At 44.4% G+C, this 25,700-nt stretch overlaps 1 protein-coding gene across 6 annotated transcripts in view; it reads left to right on the forward strand.

The window, feature by feature from the left end:
- Positions 1 to 25,700, forward strand: part of exoc6 (exocyst complex component 6) — a 174,967-nt gene that overhangs the window by 15,663 nt on the left and 133,604 nt on the right. For all 6 annotated transcript variants that reach the window (XR_013498981.1, XR_013498982.1, XM_078223527.1 and 3 more), the window contains exon 2: positions 25,475 to 25,646. Coding sequence is in view for 4 of the 6 variants with exons in the window: in XM_078223527.1 (XP_078079653.1) it covers positions 25,475 to 25,646 (172 nt within the window). In the remaining 2 variants the exon portion in view is untranslated. The remainder of the gene's footprint in view (positions 1 to 25,474; positions 25,647 to 25,700) is intronic.

Genomic DNA, 25,700 nt, shown 5'->3' on the forward strand with positions numbered 1-25,700 from the left:
ACCTTAGTGCCCTGGTAAATTTTCTGTTGGTCTCTTTCAATATTCTGGGATATATTTTATTTATTCCGGGAGCTGTTAGTCTTAGGAACAGATGATACAGCATGTTTGTTGTGACATCAAATTTCAGTACATCAATAATAAAGTCATAGTTGGGAAAGACAAAGAAAGAGGAGAGAGAAGGATGGCCTTGGAGAAAGGGAGTGGATGAGATTAGAGTTGGATACATACAGAATTTGAAAATAATAGAAAGCAATCATACATGGAGTAACAGTGTGGAAAACTGAAGGAAACAGAATATAGTGTTGAAATTAAGCAAAGATCTTTTATAAGCAGCCAATTCTTTTAACGTCTTTCTCTCTTTGACAGTCCCTTGGGATCGAGGATGATTTTCTTCCACTCTGGTTTGATAAGTTATGAAATTGCTGATCAGTGCACTCTGCAGATCCTGCCTCGTGGGGCAGATGGTGGCTCGGAGTTGGATAGTTGGTTTGTGCTCTCCCTTTGATGCCTGGACTTTGCCTCTGTACATTTCCGAGAAAGTCTGTTTGCTTGTCTGCCTGGACGAGCCGTCTGTTTTGGTTGGTCACAAGCCAGGGTTGGAAGGGATGTTTGACCCCTTCAGGAATTGTTTAGGGCATTCCTAGAGCGTTTTCATTGCCCAGGAAGTCTCCTGCCATGATTGAGTTCCAAGTAGTGCAGTCGCTTTGGGGGTCTGGAGTCAGGCGTACTAACTGTGGCCCGAAGAAGCTGGTTTGAGTGATTGACAACTCGATGCTGGGCAAGTTGGTTTGAGAGGACACTGCTTTTGGACTGCCAGATTTGAAGGATCTTGCGAAGTAACCACATGTGGTATTTATTTCTCCAGGGTTTTGAGATGCTGTAGCTTGGCCAGTTTCTCAAGCATAGAGGAGTGCAGGGATCACTGCTGTCAGTAAGCCCTGACGTTGCTCATTGATTTGGGATTCTGCTCTTCAGACGGCTGTGACACACGGAGGCAATGTTTTCTGAGTGGAGGCTTCTAAACTATGGAAAATGTCCATGTTTTACAGGATCTCCCTGGCAGATGTTGTGCTGTGGGAACTGGTTGGAAGAAGACCTTGGTTTTCCGGATGTTTAGTGAAAAGCCTGCTCATTTTCTTGTGCTTCAGAGAAAGAGTTGATGATGACCAAGAGCTCAGTTTGAGTGAATGCATGTACAAGCCTCATTTGCATACTGAAGCACTCATGACAGAGATTGAAGTAGTTTTGGACTGAAGGTGACATAGGTTGAATAGTTTCCATGACTGTTTCCTATGTTATACCTGTACAGTGAAGTGAGATGCAGAGTTGCTGTGAGGAAAATGGAGAAGAGAGTTGATGGAATGACAGCTAAGGTGGTTCCTGTGCAGTCAGTTCCCTAGAGGGCTTCTCTTATGCTTGTCTGCCAACTGCTGCCATTTGTTGCTATTCTGTCTTAAATAATCACCTTTTGCTGAGGCTCCCCTGATTCTTTTAACATGGTTAATAGATAGCAGCATGGAAAATGTACTTGAACATTGCCAAGATGGGCAGTTTGATTTAGTATTGCTTTAAGGAAGGTGTTGCAATGTTTGCTTAATATAAACTTGTCAATCTCCCCCACACAACTGGTAAACTATACGTATGTTTGGTTTATTTGATGAAGACTCAACAGCTGTTTTTAATAGGGAAATACAGTTGCAATTCCTTTGCAGCACCTGCTGTTCAGTAAACTGAAAGCCCATCCGAACAGTGTCTTCTGGTCACATGGTTTATATCCTGGCTGTTGACTTATTAGCATATCACAACAGCTAGAATTGTACAGTGCCATGTAATGAGAAGGCAACTATACTTGTGTTTTATTTTATCTAACCATGCAACTTTAATTTGTGTGCAAAATATTTGCTCTCCTGACTAAGTACGTGTGTGTGATTGTATGCAGTTCTGTGTATCAAAATCCAATTGTGGTCTGTCAATTTTTGACATCCAAAGTTGCAACTGTGGAAGGCAAAACAATATCTCAATTGTCAAGGCCACTTGACTTTATTACATTACTATTCCCCTGGCGTTTGTGAACAATGTAACTACTGTACCTTGTGTTTACAGATTGTAGCCATAATTTGGTCATTTATGGCAGTCACTATTTGTTAATATGTTTGCAATTGCCTTTTAATACTTCTGGGATAAATTGCAGCAATTTTGGTAGTAATTGCAGCGCAGTATGTACTTCAAGCTGGCAGTTGCAAAAACCAGAACAAAACACCCAGGACAATGCATTTGCTAATAAAGACTATTCTGGCTAAATATTAAAGTTATTAGCATTGCACTTATCACCTGATTGCATATTTCTTTTTTTTGGTGCAATGTTCCTTTAAGAACAAAATGGGCTGGGGAATATTTTTGAATGAGGGTCAGTTGGTTTTCTGGTTACCACTTCTAGATTCCAAGACATGTACAAGTGATTTGGGGTTGTCGTGAGGGTTGAACAACGAAGCAAAGGGTAAATACAAAGCTAAATTGCAGTGGAATGGGCATTTTGTTTTCTGTTTGGCTGTTCAAAACCTTCTCACAATCACATGATTAAACATGGTGTAGAATCTGAGTGTCTGGTTAAATCCTGAGCTTGATTTCCTCTAATGTAATTAGCTTTCATTTCCTCTAATTCTGCCTGCACCTGCCCCACCTCATTGCTCTGCTGCCAAAATAAAAAAAGAAAGACTTTTATAAATTGGGGACTGGATTTCACAAATACTGCTGCTACAGGGATGCTTGTGTACATATATTTAAACTCCCATAGAATAGTTATTGTAAGTTTGGGGACACTGTTTTATGTAATATTGTTATGCCATTCGTATCAGATTATTGGTGATCAGCTTCTCTGACCCTCAGACGAGTGTTCCTAGCAGATGTAAATTTTTATTTTATTCCCAAGAAACTACAATTTTAAATAGCACAGGTATCAGCTAAGAATTTTGTGGTTGTACAGCCATGTTTTCCAGTAACTAGCTGGAAACTTCTTGTTTGTCTGAATGAAGTAGAACATGAGGATTTTAAACATGCTACAGCGGTTTTGGAGGGGAAAAAACTGAGTTTGATTTTGACCAATTCTCTGCAATTGTTGCATAATCCAGGCTAATGCTGAGGAACTGTCAGTGCTGCTTTTCAGATCAAACACTTCCCTCGCTAGACTTAAAGAATCTCATGCAAGATATTCCTTCATGGTTTCCTGGCTGGCATTGATAATCATGATTACAGCATCGAATAAAGCCACTTGGTTCACCGTGTCTGCCAGCTCTCTGCAAGAGCAATTTGCCTGGCTCCAGTCCTTGCCTTTCCCCTGTAGCCTGTTTTTAATCTTCAGATATTCAATTCTCTTTTGAAGGCCATGATTGATCTTCCTCCACACACACAGACAATGCATTCAAGATCTTGATGACTTGCTGCTTAAAGTTTATTTTTATGTTGACATTTTGCAAGTTGCCTTTTTTAAATTACTGTCGTCCTGATTTTTGGATTCTTCTACCAACCCTTTCTACTCTCTCCAGACCCCTCATGAATTTTGAAAACCCTGTGAAATCTTCCCCAACCTGTCATGTAACTGAAGTTCCTCATCCTTGGAGCCATTCTTGTGAATTTTTCTGCATCCTCTCAAGTGCCTTTCACTATAAAGTGTGGTGCCCAGGACTGGACACAATGTTTATACAAGTTTGTCATTACTTGTCTTTGTCTGCACTGCTTGTATCTGATGAAGGGGGAGCGCTCCAAAAGCTTGTGGCTTGTGCTACCAAATAAACCTGTTGGACTTTAACCTGGTATTGTGAGACTACTTACTGTGCTTACCCCAGTCCAACGCTGACATCTCCACATGTATTTATAAAGCCCATGATCTCTTTTGTTTAACTGCTTAATCCGTCCTGCCACCTTTTTAATAATTAGTGCACATATATCCCCAGGTCCCTCTGCTCTTGCACCCCATTCGGAATGGTATCCTTTGTTGTCTCGCCATACTTATCCCATCAAAATGTATTACTTTGTACTTCACCATATTAAATTTAATTTGCCACTTGTTTGTCTGTTCCACTGCAAGATTTTGAAGTTCTATTGTATTCTCACACTTCACAACATTTCTGAATTTTGTGTCATCCATAGTTCGAAATTTTGTGTTCTGTACACCAAGTCCAGATCATTGAGATATCAGGAAAAGCAGGGGTTCTGAGCACCGATCCCTAGGAAACCCACAATATCCCTTCAGTCCAAAAATAGCCACTCATTGCTACTGTTTCCTGTCACTCAGCTAATTTTGTATTCATGCTACTCTGCTTCCTTTTAGTCCATGGGGCTCTAACTTTGCTGACAAGATAGTTATGTATGCTTTGTCAAATGTCTTTCAGAAATCCATGTACGCCAACTAGTACCATCAACTCAGCTGTTACCACATCAAAACTTGATACAAGTTGCCCATAACACATCTGTACTGGCTTTCTTTAATCCATATTTATCCAAGTGGCTACTGATTTTTGTTGTTTTGAAATGCCTTCCCACTAGAGGTTAAACTCCCTGGCTTGTAGTTGCTTAGCTTGTCCTTGCACCTTGCAATCCTCCAGTCCGGTGGCACCATCCTTGTATCTGAGGGAGATTTAACGATTATAGCTAGCAGTACCATAATTTTCATGCTTATTTCCTTCACTGTTCTTGGATACATTTCATTTGGTTCTTGTGGCCCGATCAAATATCTCCTCTTTAGCTCCTAGTGTCTTAACCACCTCTACTTCAACTTGAAACAGGTTGTGTGGTCATTATGTATCTTTTGTGGGACCTAGCTATGCATAAATGGGTTGCCATGTTTCCCTATATTATGACACTGACTACACTACAGAGATTGGTTGTTCCATGCTTTGGGATGAGCTGAGGTCATGAAAGGTCGACATAAATGCAAGTTCGTTTCTCCAAATGCTTACCTCTACCTTTCTAGACCTTTGTCTCACACACTTGTCTATGTATTAGATTTGCCTTCCTCATGTTGTCTGTGATTCTGTGTCCAGCTGACCCCTCCACTTTAAAAAAAAAAAAATTGTTCGTGGAATGTGGGTGTTGCTGGCTAGGTCAACATTTATTGTCCATCCCTAATTACTCTTTAGAAGGTGATGAGCTGCTCCTTGAACCACTGCAGTTCATGTGGTGTACGTACACCCACAGTGTTAGGGAGAGAGTTCCAGGATTTTGACCCATCGTGTGAAGAAATAGTGATGTGGTTCAAAGTCGGGTTGGTTTGTGGCTCGGAGGGGATCTTGCAGATAGTGTTCTTGTGCATCTGCTGCCCTGTCCTTCCAAGTGATGGTTGTTGTGCGTTTGGAAGGTACTGTCAAAGGAGCCTTGGTATGTTGCTGCAATGCATCTTGTAGCTGATACGCATTGCTGTCATTGTGCATTGGTGGTGGAAATGATTGTTTGTGGATGGGATCAAGCAAGCTGCTTTGTCCTGGATGATGTTCAGCTGCTTGTGGTGTTGGAGCTGCACTCATCCAGTCATGTGGTGAATATTCCATCACACTGCTGATTTCAGTTTGGGTGAAGAGGTATTTGTGTTAGGAGGTAAATCTTCACACAGCATTGTCTTTGCCCTGCTATTGTAACCACAATGTTCATATGGCTAGTACAGTTGAACTTCTGGTCAGTGGCTACCCTCAAGATGTTTATGGTGGTGAATTCTGATTTGAAGATAATTTGGCTTCTTGGGGGTGGCTTGTCTGGCTACAAAGTGATACCATATGAGATTTATTTGATTATGGAGCTGCTCCAGAGTTCCTAGAATCCTTGTCCTTGTGTTCCCAGATTCTTGGAACCTCCCCTGTCCCAGTGCTTCAAAACTTTGGGACTTTCCTCAAAATGCAGTTTGTCCCTGAGACTCAGTTCCAGTGCTCCAAAATGCAGACTGTTTTGTCGGTATTCCAAGTTCATTTGCTCTGTGGAAATCTGATTTCTGATGTGGAACTTGTGACTTGTGTTATGATCTGGGACAAAACCGCCAATTGTAATCTTAGAATCCCTACAGTGCAATAAGAGGCCATTCGGCCCATTGAATCTGCACCGACCTAAGACTCCTCCACCCTATCCCTGTAACCCCAAACAATTATCATGGTTAATCCATCTGCACATTTTGGGGCTGTGGGAGGAAACCAGAGCAGACACAAGGAGAATGACAAACTCCACACAGATACCCAGGTCCCTGGTGAGGCAGCAGTGTTAACCACTATGCCACCGTACCACTTGTAGTAGAGACAAGTAGTATGTTTATTTTGTAGAATCTATAAACCACAACATTTAGTAAAAGAATGAAGCCACAATGTTCACTGTTTAAATCAAAAGATTTTTACTATGTTAAAATTAAAGAACATGATTCGTAATTATGCTCTTGGCCATTTATGTTAAAGATGTTAGAAGTAACATGAACTCTAGTTGTTTATTTTCCAACTCCACTTTCCTTTTACCCACTTGACTTTCATCCTCAATTCCAATTAGATACTTGGCGAAAATTGCAGGGTTCACCATTTGGTCTGAGTATTGCTTTGAAGGTTTGGGATTTCTTGGGCCTCCCATTTTGTCACTGCAGCAAGGTTGCCATCCTATGGTTGTTGACTTCCAGTTTAGTTAGCACTGACGTTGGGTAGCTAGCTTAAGTGTAGCCACCTTGGGTCAGAGCTCTCCTGGTTCTAATATTCTTAACTTTGGTGTTTTGTGAATTGAACACAACCACACACTATTTAGCTTGGCTATGCCAGAAGTATAGTTTACTATTAGAATCCTTCAGTTAATGAGCAGTTTAAACTTCTGTACCTAGCAAACCAAATTTCAAATAATCAGGAGAGATATTCCTTGCTCTGCAGACAGATTGTTCTAAAACTAAGATGCCTGCTTGAGACCAGAGCCACGCCCTCAATCTACTCACCCCTGTAATTCTCATTAACCCTTTTCATTTTACTGACAGTTACTTTACTAGAAATCAACTTGGTATTTGTTCTCAAAGTGACCAATCTGACATGCAATCTTGGTTTTATTTCCCCCAAAAGCATATGGACAATCATGTTTGTCACCCCCACAGATTTAGCTTGTTAATATTTTGTTTTCAGGAACACTGCTCCGAATGCTGTGTGGGGGGGGGGATTCTAGGTTGATGTTCCAATGCAGTGGTGACTGAGTGCTACACTGTTTGAGGATTAGTCTTTTGGATGAGACTGCTTTCTCGGTTGGATACAAAAGGTCCCATGGCTCTATGTTGAAGGAAAACCAGGGAATTTATCACTGATATTCTCAGCCAATATATATCCCTCAATAAACATCTCAAAAACTGATTATCTGGATCTACATTTTGGAAGTTTGCATGCGCAGAATTTACTGTTGCATTTTCTCACGAGTGAAGTACTTTCTTGGCTGTAAAGTACTTTGGGAAGTACTGAAATCATGAAAGGCACTATGTAATATAGTGCGGCCCTGTTATAACGCGATGGTTGGGGTCCATAAAATGTTATCGTGAAAAAAGCGGGGTCGCGCTAAATCTGGGTTCAAGAAAATCCGCGTTCAAACTTACCCAATGTTGACCTAACATCCTAAAACACCCCTATTTGACCCGTCTTTTGCACGTTTACCATCTGGCAAGTAAATTACCTTTTTAATTAAAGAATTCTGCGAATAAATCGTTGTTACAGTAGAAATTAAAACACTAATTTTTAGTAAAGCTTTTTAATAAACAAAACCGTTTATTTTTTAAAGTGATCGAGTGTTCCTTGCTTGAACGTAGCATTTTGCTGGCTGTGAGTGAAATCTAGAATGCTTCTCAGTTGGAGGATTTTCGTAGAAATCATAGAAACCCTACAGTGCAGAAAGAGGCCATTCGGCCCATCGAGTCTGTACCAACCACAATCCCACCCAGGCCCTATTCCTGTATCCCTACATATTTACCCACTAATCCCTCTAAGCTACACATCTCGGGACACTAAGGGGCAATTTAGCATGGCCAATCAACTTAACCAGCACATCTTTGAACTGTGGGAGGAAACCGGAACACCCAGAGGAAACCCATGCAGACACACGGAGAATCTGCAAACTCCACACAAACAGTGACCCAAGCCGGGAATTGAACCAGAGTCCCTGGAGCTGTGAAGCAGCAGTGCTAACCACTGTGCTACCGTGCCACCCTTTTTTTATGTGGTCCACCTCCTGGGTCTCCAGAACCGGTACACTTGCCTCCGCCGATGCTATAGTTACGTTACAGACTATCTCGACGTCCGTCAGATGCTCATATGTTGGGCATTCGTCGTTGGCAGAGTGCCACTGGTGCAGCTGTTCTTTGCTGCATTCAGACAGCTTCTCTGCCTCACGCACATCTTCCTCTGTGAAGCCGTACAAATCTGGCTCGTCATCTTCCATGGTGGATTGGCGTGATGGAAAGGCTGGCCCCAGACCCTTTTCCCAGTATTTCTCTCCACATGAGCTGATTGGTGGAAACAGCGGGGCGAGCGAGATTTGCCAATCATGAGTGGAAAAAAAGGTCCAATGATTCATCGCGTTATATCCGAATTCGTGCTAAATCGGGGTTCCACTGTACCCTTTTTTTTAAACTTCTCTGGTGTGTTGTATGTTAGCAGTGGCACAGGAGATCCCTTCATGTATTTGAATTACATCAAGTTACTTTGTCTACAGCACAAAACCATTTGGCACAAACTGTATTCCACAAGTTGACTCCCGACTGCTGCTCCTATTTTCTTTCTCCTGTTCTAATCTAACCTTTTAATAGATCTGTGCTATTCACTCAACCAAACCTTGTGAAAGTGTGTCCCACATTCTTGCATTCTTGGGCTAAAGAAGTTACTCTGGGATTTATTAATGACAACCAGTATATTTATGACCCTTGGATTTGGACTCCCAATAAATGGAACTGTGTTCCCTGTGTTTATTTGATCAAACTTTCCCATTATCTTAAACTCTGTCAGGTAACTCCTCCGACCTTAGAATCAACACCCTGACAGCCTATCTTACCCCAGGCCCTATCACTGTAACCCCAATGTATTTACCCTGCTAATTCTGCTAACCACATCTTTAGACACTAGGAGACAATTTAGCATAGCCAATCTACCTAACCTGTACGTTTTTGGATTGTGGGAGGAAACGAGCACCTGGAGGGAACTTGCGTGCGTGCGCACATGGACCAAAACGGTAGGAATTCTGAGAATATGGAGAATAAAACTGTTCAGTGTTCCATAAGTGTGGCCTAATCAATGTATGATGTGGAGATGCCGGTGTTGGACTGGGGTAAACACAGTAAGGAGTCTAACAACACCAGGTTAAAGTCCAACTGGTTTATTTGGTAGCAAACGCCACTAGCTTTCGGAGCGCTGCTCCTTCGTCAGGTGAGTGGGAGTTTTGTTCACAAACAGGGCATACACACTCAATTTACAGAATAATGATTGGAATGCGAGTCTTTACAGCTAATCAAGTCTTAAAGGTACGGGTTAGGGTTACCTTTATTCATTATTCTGTAAATTGAGTTTGTGTCTTTATGTGCCCTGTTTGTGAACCGAACTCCCATTCACCTGACGAAGGAGGAGCGCTCCAAAAGCTAGTGGCGTTTGCTGCCAAATAAACCTGTTGGACTTTAACCTGGTGTTGTTAGACTCCTTACTGTGCTAACCAATGTATATCAGTTTACTGTAACTTTGCTTTTCAATTAATGTAAAAACCCTCTATGACCATTTGCTAACCTGTGTCACTACTTGTGATTTGGGAATAATAGATATCCCTTTGCTCCATTGTCCTGTTTAGACTATTACTGTCCAAGTATGTGGTATTTAATTGTTTTATAAGCATAAACATTTACACTACTTTTAATTTTGTTACCCCAAATGCAACGGTAATTCTCATCAAGACTTTCAGATGCTTGCTGCTGTTTGCTTCACATGTCAAATGTCTGTGACATGTTTTTAACCTGACCTCCCCACTTAATGCTGCCCTTTGATTACTCAGTCTTGTTTAGAATTCAATACATGTAACCACGTTTGAAGCCCTCTAGTGGCACTGAAGGGTAGTGTGCTTTTTAAACCGCAGCAAACTGGCATGTTCACTTATTGTATAAAAGCCACTCTTGTTTGGACATTTCCATTCCGGTTTTGAAGGTCCTTGTCCACAATAACAGATTTAAAATGTAGCCGAGAGAATCTTGATTGTCAAGAAACTAAAATTCCTAATTTATTAAAATCTTGCATGCATTCACTTCTGCTATAACTTCTGTCAACTTTTTGAGTTGCAATTTTTATGTAAATTTATAATGGAATTGCCTATTTGAGTAATTATTGAAACTTCCCTATGCAAGTACTTAGCAGTCACGGTATGATTACACATCTTTGTGGTACTGTAACGCCTTTCCATTCTGTCACCAAACGCTGACCGATCTAATGCCATGGCCTTAACCTGCCTTCTCCTTTTGGCTGTTGCCTTTCTGGCCCCAGGTCTCTACCCAGCTAGCTTTCCTGCCCCTGTACTTTGTGTCATTGAAGTTTCTGGCCTCAAACCTTGCCCTGGATGACTTCCCTTTCAGCTGTTGGTCTGCTTTTTAGAGTCTCCTTTAGCCTTCTGGCATGAGACTTCTGGCAGAGGGCTGAAAAAGACCAGGCATAGTGGGCAGAGGGAGAAATAATGCGTGTCAGAATTGAATAGAAATTTTGAGAGTGGAATGTGTGCATAAGATTTGGTAATATTTTTTCAGTCTCTGCTGCACTCTGTTCAGATCACAAGTTCAGATTTTAAAATGACCTTGATCTGCTGTTTTGACAGTTGGAGAATATGGCATCTTGTTGTTTCTGTAGTCCTGATCTTTCTCTCCAGTCATTCCCAAGGGACTCTTCCACAGACATCAAATTGCCTTTTTCCACAAGTTTTTCTTGGCACCTAGTTATAAATTCAATGCCAGTTTTTATTGCATCAACTTTTGTATACTTTTTTGACATTGAATCTGTTTTTAAATCCACATGTTAGCTCCTCTCTACTCCCCATATCATCTAATTTGTAATCTCAATCCATGTCTAATTTAAACTATTTGTTCTGTTCATGTACGTTTTGACTGCTGCTTTGGACCAGAGCCAATCATATTTTTCTCTTTCCTTTTTCTCCTTGCCTTTCTTGCCATTATGCCTATTATCTTCCCTGCCCTCTAACTCCAAACCTTCAGTACTCATCACCCTTCTTGCTGTCATGCTGCCATCCTAGGTTTGATTCCCTCTTAAATAGTTCCTCCACCTTCCTCCTATGAGCTGCTCTCCCCCTAATCAATGCACCTGCCATGGGCTAATCTGACCAATTGCCTCCTTGCCCTTCATTGTTCCCAGTCCTGATCCTGTAAACTCTGCCCATAGATCTGCTACCATTGACCCCTCCAAATATCTCTCCACCCGCTAATAAAACCCTTGGTATTCATGTAGTTACTGTGAACAATTATGTTGACCTTGACAGAAACATCTTTCCCCTTGAAGCTTCTGTCCACCTTCTCCCACTTGACCTACTCAAAAGGGTTTTTTGTGGAACCCTTGTCTCTATCCCCTACTACTTTCACAACAACTACTTCTCCTTTTGGACATTTGTTCCATTTGTCACACCTTTACATTTATAATTCTGGTTTTGTCATCCATCTGAATATCACTCCAAATTTTTAACTGCTGCTCTGCTTTCTCTCTGTTTCTGCACTGAGCAGCTTCTCCATCAGTGATTTCAATCATGGAGTTCACTGCCCTTCCTTCCCTATGTCTCTTTTGCATAAACTCTCCATCCAGATCCACAGCCACCTCAATTTCATTGTATGTGGCCTCACTACACCTATCATATTCTCACCTGAACTCCTGTCATTATTGTCACGGATAAGGTAATCTGATTTCTTTATAATGCTCTCTCCCTATCATCATCTCTCTTCTCCAGTCGCTTACCTCTGCACTCTCAAGTTGCTAACTATCTTGTCTTTGTCTTACCAGCTTTTACTTTGCTTAATCTCCACCAGCTTTTGCCCTTGTCCTCAGTAAAATATTTGCTCTATCCCACTGTTATCATTCATTATTCTTCATCTCCACTTGCCCACTAGGGGAGGTGGTGGTGCAGTGGTATTGTCACTGGACGAGTAAACCAGAGACCCAGGGTAATTGCTCTGGGGTCCCGGAGTTGGTGGATTTTAAACTCCATAAAACATCTGGAATTAAAAGTCTAATGATCATGGTTTGACTTCAGACCCGCAGCAATATGATTGACTCTTAAATGACCCCTCAGCATCATGCTTTACAGATAATGTCCAAGACGTCACCCTCACCATTCCTGGGTATGTCCTGTCTCACCTGGAGGACAGACCCAGAGAGGTGGTGGCACAGTGGTATACACTCAGGAGGGAATTGTCCTGGGAGTGCTCAACATCAACTCTGGACCCTGTGACTGAGCGTGACATAGGTGCAGAATGTATTCCTCTGGGTGGGAAATTTCAATGTCTATCAGGAAGAGTGGATTGGTAGTACCACCATCGACTGAGCTGGCTGGGTCCTAAGTGACATAGCTGCTAGACTGGGACAGTGGTAGGTGGTAAGGGTACCAACAAGAGGGGAAAAATATAGTTGACCTCATCCTCACCAACCTGCCTGCTGCAGATGCATTGTCCATGACAGTATTGGTAGGTGTGACCACCACACAGTTCTTGTGGAGACAAATTCCCATCTTCAGCTTGACGATACCCTCATCGTCTTGTGACACTACCACCATTCTAAATGGAATGGACTATTCGGATCTAGCAACTCAAAACTGGACATCCATGCGGTGCTGTGGACCATCAGCAGAATTGTACTCAACTATGATCTGCTACCTCATGGCCCAGCATATCCCACACTCTACCATTACCACCAAGCCAGGGGATTAACCCTGGTTCAATGTGGCGTGCAGGAGGGCATGCTAGGAGCAACACCAGACATACCTAAAAATGAGGTGTCAACCTGGTGAAGCTACAATACAAGATGCATGCCATAGCCAAGTTGTTCCCATACAGCTATACCACTGGCATCTACCCAACAATGTGGAAAATTGCCCAGGTATGTCCATACATGAACTAGGACAAATCCAACCTGACCAATTACCTTGACATTCAATGGTGTTACCATCACTGAATCCCCAATTGGGGTTACCATTGACCAGAAACTTAACTGGACTCACCACAAACAGTGGCAACAAGAGCTGGTCAGAGGCTAGGAATACTGCGGCGAGTAACTCGTCTCCTGATTCCAACAACACTCAAGAAGCTTGACACCATCCAGGACAAAACAGCCCACTTGATTGACACCACATCTATAAACATCTACTCCCTTCACCACCGACGCTCAGTAGCAGCAGTGTGTACTATCTACAAGATGCACTGCAGCAATTCACTAACGATCCTTAGACAGCACCTTCCAAACCCACGACCTCTTCCATCTAGAAGGACAAGGGCAGCAGATGCATGGGCACACCAACACCTGCAAATTCCTCGCCAAGCCACTCACTATCCTGACTTAGAAATATATCGCCGTTCCTTTGCAGTCGCTGGGTCAAAATCCTGGTCAACCCACAGAACATGGACTGCAGCGTTTCAAGAAGACAGCTCACCACCACCTTCTCCAGGGAAACTAGGGATGACCAATAAATGCTGGCCAGCCAGCAATGTCCATGTCCCACGAATGAAAAAAAAATGATTACCTTGCAACTCAGCTCCCGATCATTAGCAAACTGATGGAAGTAGTCGTCAACAGTGCTATCAAGTGATACTTACTCCACAATAACATGCTCTCAAACGCTCAATTTGGGTTCCGCCAGGGTGACTCCACTCATTACAGCCTTGGTTCAAACATGGGCAAAAGAGCTGAATGCCCGCGGTGAAGTGAGACTGACTGCCCTCGTCATTGAAGTAGCATTTGACAGAGTATGGCATCAAGGAGCACTCTCAAAACTGGAATTGGAGGGGGGGGATTTTCTGCTGGTTGGGGTCATATCTGGCAAAAAGGAAGATGGTTGTGGTGGTTGGAGGTCGGTCATCTCAGCTCCAGGGCATCACTTCAGGAATTCCTTGGTATTTTCCTAGGCTCAACTATCTTCATCTGCTTCATCAATGACCTCCCTTCATTCAGACATTCACTGCTAATTGTGTGCAATGCTCACTATTATTCACAACGACCCATACTGAAGCAGTGAGTGTCCAAATGCAGCAAGACCTGGATAATATCCAGGCTTGAGCGGACAAGTACAAGTAACATTTGTGCTAGGAAGTGGCCATATCCCACAAGATCTAACTATTGCCCATTGACATTCGATGGCATTACCATCGCTGAATCCCCCACTTATCAACATCCTGGAAGTTACTTTTGTCCAGAAACTGAACTAGACTAGCCATATAAATATTGTGGCAACCAGAGCAAGTCAAAGGTTAAGAATCCTGCATGAGTAACTCTCCTTCTGATCCCACCCCTCTCCTTGCAGTAACTCACCAAGGTTCCTTAGCACCTTCCAAACCCACTACCATCCAGAAGGACAAGAGCAGCAGATATTTGAGAACATCACCACCTGGAGGTTCCCCTCCAAGTCGCTCGCCATCCTGACTTGGAAAAAATATACTGCCATTCCTTCACTAATTATCTCCCTATCAGCACTGTGGCTGCACCTACCTCTCAGAATGCAGCTCAAGAAGGCAGTTCACCATCTTCTGAAGGGCAACTAGGGATTGGCAATAAATGCTGGTCTAGCCAGCATCACCCACATCGCATAAAATGAACTTTATAAAAAAAAACTTCAGGAACACAGAAGGTCTTTGGGGATAAACTGCTTTAACTATTGATCACTAGCACATTAAAACATAATCGGGTTGTGTCCTCCATCACTAAAACACCCACGATCTAAAGGTCATCTAGAAGGCAAAGGTGACACCTAGCTTTGCTCTTCCACCATGTAACCTTCTTGTTAAACCACACCCACCTCCAAGTGTGCTAAATATATGGACTATTTTATACAGGTTATCCAATCAGTTGCCTCCTTTCCCCTCATTCACCTGACCTAAGCATGTTCTAAGATTTCCTGTTGCCCTTCTCTCTCTCTCTTTCTCTTCCCCCCCCCCCCCCCCCCCCAATATGTCATTTAAGCTCCTTGTCAATGAAATCAGCCATCTGTTTGCTACACACTGTTCCTACTAAACTACTGACAACCAACTTCCCTACCTGCTTCCTAATGTTAGCTAATGGTTCCTTCTCCAAGTTCTGTCCCCCTCCTTCAAATCTGCTTTGCGTCTTGGAAGTGCAGCAGAGAGGGAGAGATTCGCGAGAGGAGTGCTGCGGGTAAGCGCTGTTATTTTTTAACTTACTTTTTCGCGGGTTTTTTCTTTAAAAATATCTAAACCCGGAAGTGGTCGCGCAGGGAGGTCTGGGAGAGAGAGATTTTTTTTTCCCCAATAAATTGGAACAGAGAGGAATCCCGATACTCTACACTTGTAGAGTATCCCACCCTCCCTCCTCCTCTAACCTAAAAAAAAGACCCAGTGAGAGCAGGGCTTTGGAGAAAACAGGAGGAGGAAAGGTAAGTTTAAAATTTTCATTCACTTTTTTTTTTCCCTGTGTGTTTAAAGGGGCAATTATGAGTGTGAGGCCAGTATGTTGTTCCCAATGTAGGATGTGGGAGGTCCTGGAGGCTCCTAGCCTCCCGGACGACCATATCTGTGCTGGGTGTGTTGAGCTGCGGTTCCTAAGGGACCATGTTAGGGAACTGGAATTGCAGCTCGAGGACCTTCGCCGGGTTAGGGATAGTGAGGAGGTCATTGACAGGAGCTATCGGCAGGTGGTCACACCGGGACCACGGGAGGAGGGTAACTGGGTAACAGTGAGGAAGGAGAAAGCTCGGTTGATGGTGAGCACCCCAGTGGATGTGCCCCTTAATAATAAGTACTCCTGTCTGAGTACTACTGGGGTGGACAGCCCACCTGGGGGAAGCAGCGGTGGCAGTGTCTCTGGAGCTGAGCCTGGCCCAGTAGTGCAAAAGGGTAAGGAAAGGAGGGTAGTGCTAATTGGGGACTCTACGGTGAGAGGGTCAGATAGGCGTTTTTGCGGACACAGACGGGACTCTCGGATGGTGGTTTGCCTCCCTGGTGCAGGGGTCCGGGATGTCTCTGGTCGAGTCCCAGAAATCCTGAAGGGGGAGGGAGAGGAGCCGAAGGTCGTGATGCATATAGGTACTGCTGACATAGGTAGGAAGAGGGAAGGGGTCATGAAAAGAGAATATAGGGAGTTAGGTAGACAGCTGAGAAAGAGGAATGCAAAGGTAGTAATCTCGGGATTGCTGCCTGTGCCGCGGGAGAGTGAGAACAGGAATCGGTGGAGAATGAATGCGTGGCTGAGGGACTGGAGCAAGGGACAAGGATTTGGGTACTTGGATCATTGGGACCTCTTTAGGGGCAGGTGTGACCTGTTTAAAAAAGACGGGTGGCACTTGAATCCCAGGGGGACCAATATCCTGGCGGGAAGGTTGGCTAAGGCTACTGGAGAGACTTTAAACTAGAAAGGTTTGGGGGAGGGAATCGAAATGAGGGGACTGAGAGCGAGGAGGTTAGCTCGCAAATAGATAAGGAATGTAAACAGGGTAAGAGGGAGGTTAGACGAGTGATGGAGAAGGGAAGTGCTCAGGCTGAAGGTCTGAGATGTGTCTATTTTAATGCCAGGAGTGTAGTGAATAAAGTGGATGAGCTTAGTGGATTGCTGCTTCGAATTGTGATGTGGTGGCCATTACGGAGACTTGGATGTCTCAGGGACAGGACTGGGTGCTTCAGGTGCCGGGTTTTAGATGTTTCAGGAAGGACAGGGAGGGAGGCAAGAGAGGGGGGGGAGTGGCACTGTTGATCAGGGATAGTGTCACGGCTGTAGAGAAGGTGGACGCCGTGGAGGGATTGACTACGGAGTCTCTGTGGGTGGAGGTTAGGAACAGGAAGGGGTCGGTAACGTTGCTGGGTGTTTTCTATAGGCCACCCAATAGTAACAGAGATGTTGAGGAGCAGATGGGGAAACAGATCCTGGAGAGATGTAGGAATAACAGAGTTGTCGTGATGGGAGATTTTAATTTCCCAAACATAGATTGGAATATCCCTAGGGCTAGGGGTTTGGATGGAGAGGAGTTTGTTAGGTGTGTCCAGGAGAGTTTCCTGACACAGTATGTGGATAAGCCTACTAGAGGAGAGGCTGTACTTGATCTGGTGCTGGCTAATGAACCTGGACAGGTGGAGGATCTCTCGGTGGGTGAGCATCTTGGGGATAGCGATCATAATTCTATCTCCTTCACGATAGCATTGGAAAGAGATAGGATCAGGCAGGCTAGGAAAGTGTTTCTCTGGAGTAAAGGGAAATACAGTGTCATCAGGGAGGAAATTAGACGGGTAAATTGGAAGGAGGCATTCTTGGGGAAAAGTACCGAAGGAAAGTGGAGGATTTTCAAGGAATGTTTGTCTGGAGCTCTGCATGACAACGTTCCGATGAGACAGGGGGGTGTTGGTAGGGTACGGAAACCGTGGTGCACGAAGGTTGTGATGAACCTGGTGAATAAGAAAAGAGAGGCGTACAGAAGGTTCAGAGAGCTAGGAGGTGTTAAGGATTTAGAGGAGTATACGGGATGTAGGAAGGAGCTTAAGAAGGAAATTAGGAGAGCGAGAAGGGGTCATGAGAAGGCCTTGGCGGGTAAGATTAAGGAGAATCCCAAGGCTTTCTACAAATATGTCAAGAGTAAAAGGATGAGATGTGAAGGCATAGGACCCTTAAAAGGTGAAGGGGGAAAAGTTTGTGCGGAACCGTTAGAAATGGCGGAGGTGCTTAATGAATACTTTACCTCGGTATTCACGGTGGAAAGGGATCTGGGTGGTTGTACTGCTGGTTTGCGGTGGACAGAAAGGATCGAGCATGTGGACATAAAGAAAGAGGATGTGTTGGAACTATTGAATGGCATCAAGGTTGGTAAGTCGCCGGGACCGGATGGGTTGTACCCCAGGTTACTGTGGGAGGCGAGGGAGGAGATTGCGGAGCCTTTGGCAATGATCTTTGCATCGTCGATGGAGACGGGAGAGGTTCCGGAGGATTGGAGGATTGCAGATGTGGTCCCTATATTCAAGAAAGGGAACAGGGACAGCCCGGGAAATTACCGACCGGTGAGTCTAACCTCAGTGGTTGGTAAGTTGATGGAGAGGATCCTGAGAGACAGGATTTATGATCATCTAGAGAAGTTTAGTATGATCAAAAGTAGTCAGCACGGCTTTGTCAAGGGCAGGTCGTGCCTTACGAGCCTGGTTGAGTTCTTTGAAAATGTGACCAAACACATTGACGAAGGAAGAGCGGTGGATGTGGTCTATATGGACTTCAGCAAGGCGTTCGATAAGGTCCCCCATGCAAGACTTCTTGAGAAAGTGAGAGGGCATGGGATCCAAGGGGCTGTTGCCTTGTGGATCCAGAACTGGCTTGCCTGCAGAAGGCAGAGAGTGGCTGTGGAGGGGTCTTTCTCTGCATGGAGGTCAGTGACCAGTGGAGTGCCCCAGGGATCTGTTCTGGGACCCTTGCTGTTTGTCATTTTCATAAATGACCTGGATGAGGAAGTGGAGGGATGGGTTGGTAAGTTTGCTGACGACACCAAGGTAGGTGGTGTTGTGGATAGTTTGGAGGGATGTCAGAAGTTGCAGCGAGACATAGATAGAATGCAAGACTGGGCGGAGAAGTGGCAGATGGACTTCAACCCGGATAAGTGTGTGGTGATCCATTTTGGCAGATCCAATGGGATGAAGCAGCAGTATAATATGAAGGGTACCATTCTTAGCAGTGTAGAGGATCAGAAGGACCTTGGGGTCCGGGTCCATAGGACTCTTAAATCGGCCTCGCAGGTGGAGGATGCGGTCAAGAAGGCGTACGGCGTACTGGCCTTCATTAATCGAGGGATTGAGTTTAGGAGTCGGGAGATAATGCTGCAGCTTTATAGGACCCTGGTTAGACCCCACTTGGAGTACTGCGCGCAGTTCTGGTCACCTCATTACAGGAAAGATGTTGAAGCCATTGAAAGGGTGCAGAGGAGATTTACAAGGATGTTGCCTGGATTGGGGGGCATGCCTTATGAGGATAGGTTGAGGGAGCTTGGTCTCTTCTCCCTGGAGAGACGAAGGATGAGAGGTGACCTGATAGAGGTTTACAAGATGTTGAGAGGTCTGGATAGGGTAGACTCTCAGAGGCTATTTCCAAGGGCTGAAATGGTTGCTACGAGAGGACACAGGTTTAAGGTGCTGGGGGGTAGGTACAGAGGAGATGTCAGGGGTAAGTTTTTCACTCAGAGGGTGGTGGGTGAGTGGAATCGGCTGACGTCGGTGGTGGTGGAGGCAAACTCGTTGGGGTCTTTTAAGAGACTTCTGGATGAGTACATGGGATTTAATGGGATTGAGGGCTATAGATAGGCCTAGAGGTGGGGATGTGATCGGCGCAACTTGTGGGCCGAAGGGCCTGTTTGTGCTGTGGCTTTCTATGTTCTATGCTTCCACTAAACAAAAATCCTCAACACCTCCATCCTTACAAACTGCTGCCACATTGTGATCCTCTCTTTGCCTCTCAGGTCCCTTGCTTGGTCACCTCCCAAATCCAAACCCTTCTTTCTTTAAGTTGTGTATTTGATTCCTTCTAATTTCCACCATTGTAGCAAGATGACTTTTTCCAAAGTCACAAATAACTATTTCTGTGACTATGGCAAAGGAAAGCTCTTCCTCCTCACCCTACAGAAACTGTTTGTTTGCATCCATTGAATTTGGTTGACAACTATTTTAAATATTTCACTATTGTCTAACTGGGTGAGGCTGCATTTACTTAGTTTCATTCTATGCCGCTGTAGTCAGAATCACCTGCAAAGGCTTTTCTTTCTTCTAAACTGTTATCTTGGGTCTTCAGAATCTATTCTTGGGACCCTTTTTGGTGAAAATTGGTGGCGATCCAGGCACAAGGATTGGTGTCAAACAGGTACAGATAGTGAAGAAGGCTTTTGGAATGTTGGCCTTTGTATCTAGGAGACTAGAAGTCTTGCTTCAACTATACAAAGACCTGGTTACATCACATCTAAAATACTTAGTCTCTTGAAGTATGTTTTTTACATTAAAGGCATTAGATAAATGCATGTTGCAACTACTGACATGGGATACATGATGTGGAGATGCCAGTGTTGGACTGGGGTAAGCACAGTAAGAAGTCTCTCAACACCAGGTTAAAGTCCAACAGATTTATTTGGTGCCACAAGCTTTCAGAGCGCTGCCCCTTCATCAGGTGAGTGGGAGTTCTGTTCACAAACAGGGCATGTAAAGCCACAAACTCAATTTACAAAATAATGTTTGGAATGCGAGTCTTTACAGGTAATCAAGTCTTAAAGGTACAGACAATGTGAGTGGAGAGAGGGTTGTGCACAGGTTAGAGATGTGTATTGTCTCCAGACAGGACAGTTAGTGAGATTTTGCCAGCCCAGGCAAATCGTGGGGGTTACAGATAGTGTGACATGAACCCAAGATCCCGGTTGAGGCCGTCCTTGTGTGCGGAACTTGACTATCAGTCTCTGCTCAGTGACTCTGCGTTGTCGTGAAGGCCGCCTTGGAGAACGCTTCCCCGAAGATCAGAGGCCGAATGCCTGTGACCAACAAAGAACAAAGAACAATACAGCACAGGAACAGGCCCTTCGGCCCTCCAAGCCCGCGCCGCTCCCCGGTCCAGGATTGAATCCTGAATCCAGGATCCCCGCCCAATTTTCCAGCCTATCTACATACCAATATCCTATCCACCGAGCTGTCCCCCACAGCTACGATGCTTTGTTCATTACAACCTATTAACTCACCCCCACCCCCCCCTTTTTAGACCATGTGATCTCCAGGGAGAGGCGAAAACCCAGAGTGAAAAACCCCAGGGCCAATATGGGGAAAAAAAAATCTGGGAAATTCCTCTCCGACCCCCTGAGGCGATCGAAACGAGTCCAGGAGATCACAATGGCCCTGATCGGAAAATGCTTCCCAACCCTAGTCATTTCCACTTCCACGAGAAACAAGGAACAATTAGCCCGCGCCGCTCCCTGGTCCAAACTAGACCACTCTTTTGTATCCCTCCATTCCCACTCCGTTCATATAGCTGTCTAAATAAGTCTTAAACGTTCCCAGTGTGTCCGCCTCCACCACCTTGCCCGGCAACACATTCCAGGCCCCCACGATCCTCTGTGTGAAATATGTCCTTCTGATATCTGTGTTAAACCTCCCCCCCCTTCACCTTGAACCTATGACCCCTCGTGAACGTCACCACCGACCCGGGGAAAAGCTTCCCACTGTTCACCCTATCTATGCCTTTCATAATTTTATACACCTCTATTAAGTCTCCCCTCATCCTCCGTCTTTCCAAGGAGAACAACCCCAGTTTCCCCAATCTCTCCTCATAACCAAGCCCCTCCATACCAGGCAACATCCTGGTAAACCTCCTCTGTACTCTCTCCAAAGCCTCCACGTCCTTCTGGTAGTGTGGCGACCAGAACTGGACGCAGTATTCCAAATGCGGCCGAACCAACGTTCTATACATCTGCAACATCAGACCCCAACTTTTATACTCTATGCCCCGTCCTATAAAGGCAAGCATGCCATATGCCTTCTTCACCACCTTCTCCACCTGTGACGTCACTTTCAAAGATCTGTGGACTTGCACACCCAGGTCCCTCTGCGTCTCTACACCCTTTATGGTTCTTCCATTTATCGTGTAGCTCCTCCTTACATTATTCCCACCAAAATGCATCACTTCGCATTTATCAGGATTGAACTCCATCTGCCATTTCCTTGCCCAAATTTCCAGCCTATCTATATCCTTCTGTAGCCTCTGACAATGTTCCTCACTATCTGCAAGTCCTGCCAGTTTTGTGTCGTCCGCAAACTTACTGATCACCCCAGTTACTCCTTCTTCCAGATCATTTATATAAATCACAAACAGCAGAGGTCCCAATACAGAGCCCTGCGGTACACCACTAGTCACAGGCCTCCAGCCGGAAAAAGACCCTTCCACTACCACCCTCTGTCTTCTATGACCAAGCCAGTTCTCCACCCATCTAGCCACCTCCCCCTTTATCCCATGGGATCCAACCTTTTTCACTAGCCTACCATGAGGGACTTTGTCAAACGCTTTACTAAAGTCCATATAGACAACACCCACGGCCCTTCCTTCGTCAACCATTTTGGTCACTTCTTCAAAAAACACCACCAGGTTAGTGAGGCATGACCTCCCTCTCACAAAACCATGTTGACTATCGTTAATGAGTTTATTCCTTTCTAAATGCGCATACATCCTATCTTTAAGAATCTTCTCCAACAACTTCCCCACCACGGACGTCAAGCTCACCGGCCTATAATTACCCGGGTTATCCTTCCTACCCTTCTTAAATAACGGGACCACATTGGCTATCCTCCAATCCTCTGGGACCTCACCTGTGTCCAGTGACGAGACAAAGATTCGCGTCAGAGGCCCAACGATTTCACCTCTCGTCTCCCTGAGCAGCCTTGGATAGATTCCATCAGGCCCTGGGGATTTGTCAGTCTTTATATTCTCTAACAAACCTAACACTTCCTCCTTTGTAATGGAGATTTTCTCCAACGGTTCAACACTCCCCTCCGAGACACTCCCAGTCAACACATCCCTCTCCTTTGTGAATACCGATGCAAAGTATTCATTTAGGATCTCCCCTACCTCTTTGGGCTCCAAGCATAAGTCCCCACTTTTGTCCCTGAGAGGTCCGATTTTTTCCCTAACAACCCTTTTGTTCCTAACGTATGAATAAAATGCCTTGGGATTCTCCTTAATCCTGTCTGCCAAGAACATTTCGTGACCCCTTTTTGCTCTTCTAATTCCCCGTTTGAGTATTTTCCTACTTTCATTGTACTCCTCCAGAGCTCCCTCCGTTTTTAGCTGATTGGACCTAACATACGCCTCTCTTTTCTTTTTTGACCAGTCCCTCAATTTCCCTGGTTATCCACGGTTCCCTAATCCTACCCTTCCTATCCTTTTTTACAGGCACATGCTTGTCCTGTAGCCCTAACAACCGTTCCTTAAAAGACTGCCACATACCAGACGTGGATTTACCCTCAAACAGCCTCTCCCAATCAAGAGCTGCCAATTTCTGCCTGATCCCAATAAAGTTAGCCTTCCCCCAATCCAACACCCTACCCTTGGGACACCACTCATCCTTTTCCATCACTATCCTAAAGCTAACAGAATTGTGGTCACTATTTGCCACATGTTCCCCAACCAAAACTTTGAAGACCTGACCGGGCTCATTCCCCAGTACCAGGTCCAGTATAGCCCCCTCTCTAGTTGGGCTGTCCACATATTGTTCCAACGAATCCTCCTGTACACATTTTACAAATTCCTCCCCACTGAAGTGTTCCCCAACAGGAAGAGAACACTCTTGCCTAGTGATTGTCGAGCGGTGTTCATTCATCCATTGTTGTAGCGTCTGCATGGTCTCCCCAATGTACCATGCCTCGGGACATCCTTTCCCTCAACTTGCCTGGGCTTGCAAAATCTCACTAACTGTCCTGGCTGGAGACAATACACACCTCTTTAACCTGTGCTTAACCCTCTCTCCACTCATATTGTCTGTACCTTTAAGACTTGATTACCTGTAAGTATTTGCATTCCAACCATTATTTTGTAAATTGAGTTTGTGTCTTTATATGCCCTGTTTGTGAACAGAACTCCCACTCACCTGAGGAAGGGGCAGCGCTCCGAAAGCTAGTGGCTTGTGCTACCAAATAAACCTGGTGTTGTGAGACTTCTTACATGGGATAGATGAACAGGGAGATTGATGCCAAAAGAAGGGAGGAGGAGAGAAATGGGGTTTGGGGGGGAAATGAAAGTAATAGGTAACGTGCAGGCTGAGAGAGCAAAATGTTACTGTGAAAAAATTTGAGGCACGAGTGAGAGGAGAGATGTGAAAAAACAGAAAATTAAACACCTGAAAGAAATAAAAACGATTGAGTGACATCAGTGAAATTCAGCAAGAACAGACAGATGGCGCTAACAAACCATAAATGAAGTGGATTTGACAGAGTTGTGGGCCGGTATGCATCGCAAGAGAGGAAAGGGGTGGGGAGCAGGACAAAAAGGGCTGATGGAGCATTGTATTAGGAAGATTTTAGTGGAGACCAACCTTTTTGTTGCCCATCTGTAATTGCCATTGAGAAGTTGGTGGTAAGTGGTCACCTTGAACCACTGCAGTCCATGTTGTGTAAGTACACAAGAGTTCTGGGTTTTTGGAGAAGTGGCAGTTCCAAATCAGATGATGTGTAGCTTGGAGGAGAACTTGCAGGTGCTGATGTTCCCTTGCGTCTCCTGTCCTTGTCTTTCAAGGTCATGGGTTTGGAAGATGCTGTTGAAGGCGTCTTGGAGAATTACTGTGATGTATCTTATAGATGTAACTGTGCGTCAGTGGTGGAGGGAGTGAATGTTAAGGTGGTGGACAGAGTGCCAATCAAGCAAGCTGCTTTGTCCTGAATGGTTTTGAGCCTTGTGTTGGAGCTGTACTTATCTGGGCAAGTGGAGAGTATGATGTGGAGAGTATTCCATTATGCTGCTGTCCATCATCCACAGGGCACAAGTCAGGTTTTGTGGAGTCGGTGAGTCACTTGTCTTTGATTTGACCAGCCATATAAATATTGTGGTTCAGTTTCTGGTCATTGGTAACCCCCAGGATTTGATGGTCGGAGATTCGGTGATCATAGTGCCATTGAATGTCAAAGGATGATGGCTAGATTTTCTCATGTTCGAAATGGCCAATGCTTGGCACTTGATACTTGTTGCTGTTACAGGTGGGGTGTTGGGCATTAATTTAAACAGCACCAATTTCTCTCCTCGTCTCTGGAGCATTAGTTTGGACCTCTGGATTACTAGTCTAGTAACATTACCATTGCACTGATGCTCCTATTAGACATTCTTTTAGAACTAACCCTTGGCTTCATAATTTGATTTATTATTTCACTCAAATCTGCACTTGCAGCTAATGCTCAGCATTTTGAGGCAACAAAAAGAATTTAAACTTCTGCTCCAATGTTCATGTGTGTGCAATCTGATTGCTTTCATTTCAAAACAAATCTCTAAGTATTGTGGAAAATGTAACCATGCTAGTGGAAATTTTAATGTAGGTCTGTGTGGCTGCATGTGTGCACAGCATTGGTGGAGAATCAGTTAAGAAAACAGGTGCTGTAACTATCTTTTTCACTAGATGGAGCCAGGAACATTTCTGACAATTTCTTGGTGATTAGTAAAACAGACTGCATAAGTTTCAGAATAATGTTGATGGTATTTATTAATAAGAATTATTTCCCAATTTAAACCCAAATATTGAATTTTTTTGGTGATTATTTAAATTTCTGTTTTACTAGATCTGTGTATGATGACCAACCCAATGCGCACAAACGGTTTATGGAAAAACTCGAGGCCCGCATTCGGAATCATGACCGAGAGATTGAGAAAATGTGTAATTTTCACCATCAGGGTTTTGTTGATGCTATCACTGAATTGCTTAAAGTGAGGTCAAATGCAGGGAAGCTAAAGGTAAGAAAATGCAGTGAAAGGGAACAAAAGGTTCTGATATAACTATGCCTTTTA

The sequence above is a fragment of the Mustelus asterias genome, chromosome 11, assembly GCF_964213995.1.
Source record: "Mustelus asterias chromosome 11, sMusAst1.hap1.1, whole genome shotgun sequence".
Classification (NCBI taxonomy): Eukaryota; Metazoa; Chordata; class Chondrichthyes; order Carcharhiniformes; family Triakidae; genus Mustelus; species Mustelus asterias.